This window comes from Epithele typhae (assembly GCF_022376455.1).
Source record: "Epithele typhae strain CBS 203.58 chromosome Unknown BXZ73scaffold_21, whole genome shotgun sequence".
NCBI classification, from domain to species: domain Eukaryota; kingdom Fungi; phylum Basidiomycota; class Agaricomycetes; order Polyporales; family Epitheliaceae; genus Epithele; species Epithele typhae.
The window spans coordinates 289,989-294,261 of record NW_025954212.1 but is presented as its reverse complement, the minus strand read 5'-3'; the positions used below and the strand labels follow the sequence as shown (position 1 = coordinate 294,261).

The 4,273-nt window shown below is 54.5% G+C and overlaps 1 protein-coding gene across 1 annotated transcript; it reads right to left on the bottom strand.

Moving 5' to 3' along the window:
- Positions 1-711: 711 nt before the first annotated feature.
- On the bottom strand, positions 712-2,870 carry BXZ73DRAFT_101013 (uncharacterized protein; the record flags this gene model as incomplete). The annotated part of the gene is made up of 22 exons (XM_048014761.1): positions 712-816; positions 884-989; positions 1,044-1,068; positions 1,128-1,185; positions 1,238-1,265; positions 1,319-1,331; positions 1,386-1,435; positions 1,494-1,594; positions 1,646-1,676; positions 1,727-1,742; positions 1,799-1,810; positions 1,874-1,898; positions 1,957-1,991; positions 2,044-2,069; positions 2,119-2,144; positions 2,196-2,213; positions 2,271-2,280; positions 2,335-2,391; positions 2,441-2,482; positions 2,537-2,550; positions 2,610-2,688; positions 2,755-2,870. The coding sequence occupies 22 exons, from the start codon at positions 2,868-2,870 to the stop codon at positions 712-714; spliced, it is 993 nt and encodes a 330-aa protein (XP_047878347.1).
- Positions 2,871-4,273: the final 1,403 nt, after the last annotated feature.

The window sequence follows — 4,273 nt, the reverse complement described above, 5'->3', positions numbered from 1 at the left end:
GAGAGCAATACCTCGCTCGATAGCACACTGGGGGTGCCTTAAATACATCGAGCGCGAATAGAAGCACCTGGTTGTCAGATGGTAGTTCACGTTGAGATGGATGAACAAAAGTGCTTCCTCCCCTGCTCGAGAGAATCCTGAGACCGAGTAAGCAGCGTCTTAGGCGGAAGATCACCGCGCCCGTTTCAACGTACCATTCAATACTGTGAACGCGGGTATGCTAGACGGTTGCACGTTTCAAGATGTTCACAACATGCCATAGGGAAATGAAGACAGGCTGAGCACCGCCCACGCTACGCGCCCATCTTCACTGCGCGTTCTCCGCCAAGCCGCGCATCTTGATGACGACTGCCGGCGGCTGATAGTAGCAACTCGAGTGGCGATTGCGCCAAAGAACCGTCCTTCTCCTACACAGTATGATAGGAGTCCGGGGACCTCGTTGGGACGTGATCATGAGCCGACTGGACGCGATCATGTATGGAGCATGTCTCACCTCAACCGTCAAACGGGAACTCGGACGAAACATTGACAAGGCCAGAGGCACCACCGGAAGAAACTGAATACAGCTAAGCAACCCTCACCAGCCAGTGGTATCACCAGCCAGTGGTATCGCCTAAAAATACAGGTATCAATATGAGTCGCCCTCAGCGTCCGCTCTTGGCAGCGCTTCAGGGACGAGTGCGGGGTATCACAAAGGTAACGAAAGAAGGTTCAGGCGATATGCACGACTTTGTCAGCCATCGACCCGCGGTTCCGGTCAGTGTCGGTCACCATTTTGGCCTCGACGAATTCGAATTCGGGCTCTAGATTTGGGAGCTGCGAATCGAAAGCACATCAGGAAGAGACTTCCGTGGGGGAGTAAGTTGGCGCTTGCCTTGGGGACGTTCCAGATCTCTTTTTCGGCGTCTAGCGGGGCGTTCGAGAGGATGAGCGGACGTGGGTCCATGAAGATCTCCATGCCCGCCAGCTTGATCTCGCGGCTATTCAACCTGTGCCAATGGCGCGTCAAAACAGCCCGCTTAGGATGGAGCACAGATACGCACATCGCTAGGACGCAATTGGCGTACACTGTGCAAGTCGGTTGATGTTAGAACATGGTGATTGACCGTGGTGAAGCAGGAACGTACGTCGAGTCGTGATGACCGTCATTGCGATGTAAGCGAGACTGTTGGGGGCCGCTGCCGCCTGTAAACATCAAATAAGCTCGCGCGCCATACGGCCGAACGACGCAACTTACCAGGATGAAGGTGAGGAAGTTGAAGAAACTAACAGTCACTCATCAGCACATGAATCACAATGACACGTCGTGGCAATGTACCAGGTGATAGCACCTAAGAAAGCACGATGAGCCAGTAACACGGAAAAGATAGCAGTATGGGTCTAACCAGTGTTGATGATGTACATCTGCCACTTGTCTAGCGGCGACTCCTGCGACCTAAACATACCATCCATCGCTTAAGCAGGTGTCCGCGAGGGAGTATGGGATGACGTACCCATCTCGGTTGGCACGGACTTTCCTAAATGCCATGACCAAGGTCACCGACAACATCGCCTCTCCGACGAACGCTAGGATCAGGCCGAGCACAGTGATGCTCTATGACGATACGTGAGTGTTCATTCCGTTTCACCACTGGACAACACTCACTGCTACCACTGTGCGTTTGTCGAAAACGAAACTGGATGCCCATCATTACACCATCTCCAAACAATGGAGAAAGTGGCTTACGCTATGACAGTACCGACTAGGGACGCCGTGATTAGATTAGGCGTGACGTGAACGAAAGTGTGAATGACTCACTGCTCGCGAGTGCTGAGAACGGAGCAGATGCTCGACGTCAACGCTGTACAGTCACAGAGAACGGCAGATCCATACCTGTCTCGGCAGCGAGGATAATGATCTACAACAACGCGCGTTAGCCGCGAGATAAGCGACGATATGAGCATGAACTAGCGCACGGCAATGATCACGATGATGCGCTGTGGGATGCCAACTGCGAGACATGATTAGACTGCGCTCAATGGCAGCAGAACAAGGTGACGTACTCAAAGAAACACGTCGAGCCAGGATTCTGACATACATCAGCGACAAGAACATCCCAGCAGTGTGAGCACGCTCACAATTGTGATGTGAGCGCGATGACCCCCTGCGAATGCGTAAGAAAATATTCCAAAAGTGTCAGCGGTAATGTGCTCACCGAAATCACAGACAGAACCTACGGCAAAAGAAAGTTAGGAAAAGGAGCTTTAGAATTACATCGAGCGAGACTCACGTTAAGCGACCTAGAACAGCGTCAGCGAAACCCCGATATCGACATTTAGCTGCACTTCACTTACCACACTCCATGCAACAGAGACTCCGGACGGAAGTAGTTTTCGATGAGGTAGAAGTAGCTGTAAAGCCATTAGCACAAGGAGGTATCCACGGCACGACGATACGTACATGGAATGCACCGTCAGGATGGCATGGAAAGTCTCGAGCAGTCTGAGATGGGGTGAGACATGAATGACGGAATGCCACGTTCGTCATGGGACTCACATCACGAGAAGGACCTGGCAACGGAGCAGCGCATTCAACAATCGATGCCGCACAGCACTCGGCAGATGCTCACCAGTAGCTTGATGGAGATCAAGTCTTTAGGGAACGAACGGGCGTACTTGTACGTCTGGTGGAGACTTGAGCCATACAGCCTATGACGCAATCCGAGAACGATGAGCGCGATAGCCAAGACGCGAAGGGTCTTACAGTGGACTCACAAAATGCCGAAGAAAGCCGCCACGAGGAAGACTGTCAAAGCCGTCGGCGGCGGGAACAAGGAGGGCGCGGGGCCCGAGGGAGGAAGAGAAGGGGATAAGGAAGAGCCCGTCGACATGGGGGTGGTACCTGAGGACCCAAGCCGGGCGGGGAGGCGTCGTTATATGTGTCGGCGGGAGCGGGGAAGGCTCTTTGCGTGAGGGCGAGCAGTCGAGCCCCGCCGCGGTCAGAGCTGTCAGATGGAAGAAGACTGCCGCCCCCACCAGCAGATCAGTGTCTCGAGCCTCCGCCGACTCTTGACACCACATGTCGACAACGCGGCAACTATTACGCTTTCGCGGAGGACGCTGGCCGTTCTCCGCCCGTCCGCGGAACAAGGGCGCAAATTGGGGGGCGGAGAAGCGCGTCGTCGCCATGTTACGATGCCCTTACTTACCTGAGCCTCTGGGGGACCAAAATACATACTTGGCCGTGTCTTGCAAGTCTGGCGCCAGCATTGAGCGTGTGAGAAGAAGTGATTGATGAGCGAGATGATGCATTGACCTTCATATCGCTCGGCGGTGCAGCAGGCGCGCTGGTATCTGTAAGATCCACGCGCAAGGACTGATAGATGTCGGCGGGGTGGAACAATGTGCAGAAGCCCGCCTGGATAGAGAGAAAGCTTGAGTTACCTTACTCCCCCGCACAGTCGCGGCCGCCATGTCCGTCCGGGCGGGTGGCAATCGCGTGTGAAGATCTCAAATGAGTGCCGGCGGAGGCGGCTGCGAAGCTGATGGTCTCCGTGCGGGAAATGAAGACCGAAACGACCGAGCCACGCTGTCGGGAAACAGCCTCGCACTCCGCCATGTCCCTATAAAGGACTGATTGGCTGCCATCCTACGCCAAACATGTTGAGCAAATTCCGCGACAGGGAAGTCGATGATGGATTAAGTATGGGCAAGGAAACTGCGATAACCACTCCAAGATTCGGTCCGGAAAAGCTGGTCCAGAGGCAAGAACAAGGCGAGAAGTAAGAGCAAGAGGCGGCATGAGCGAACAGATTCGCAGATGCGACGCGTACGCGTCGTGCCACGTGCCGTCATCACGTGCACAATTTCGGTGAACGCCGGGATCATCCTCAAGTCTGATCTGCTCTGATGGCGGCGCGTTCAAACATTCCGTCCTCCTTCCACGATCTGCTTTCCAGGCACGCGCGAACCTGCGATAAAACACAGCTCACCTTGCCTGGCCTCCTTCTGCAATGCATGTTTTACTGGAGTCAAGTGGCACCACCAGAGAGGTACCAAGTGCGCCGGGCGTTCGTTGGACGCTAGGAGAAAGGTAGTACGAAACAGAAAAACGAGAGCACCGCCGAGCGCCAGGTACTCGGCGGTCTTCTCGTCTTTCTGACCGGACAACTTTCGCACTACCCCTCTCTTAGCGTCCAACTAATACCCGGCACAGTGCACACTAGGACCCCCGACATTCCACCCAGATGCCTGATACCAATTTTCGAAAAAGCGCCAAAAATGTCCTCGGGGA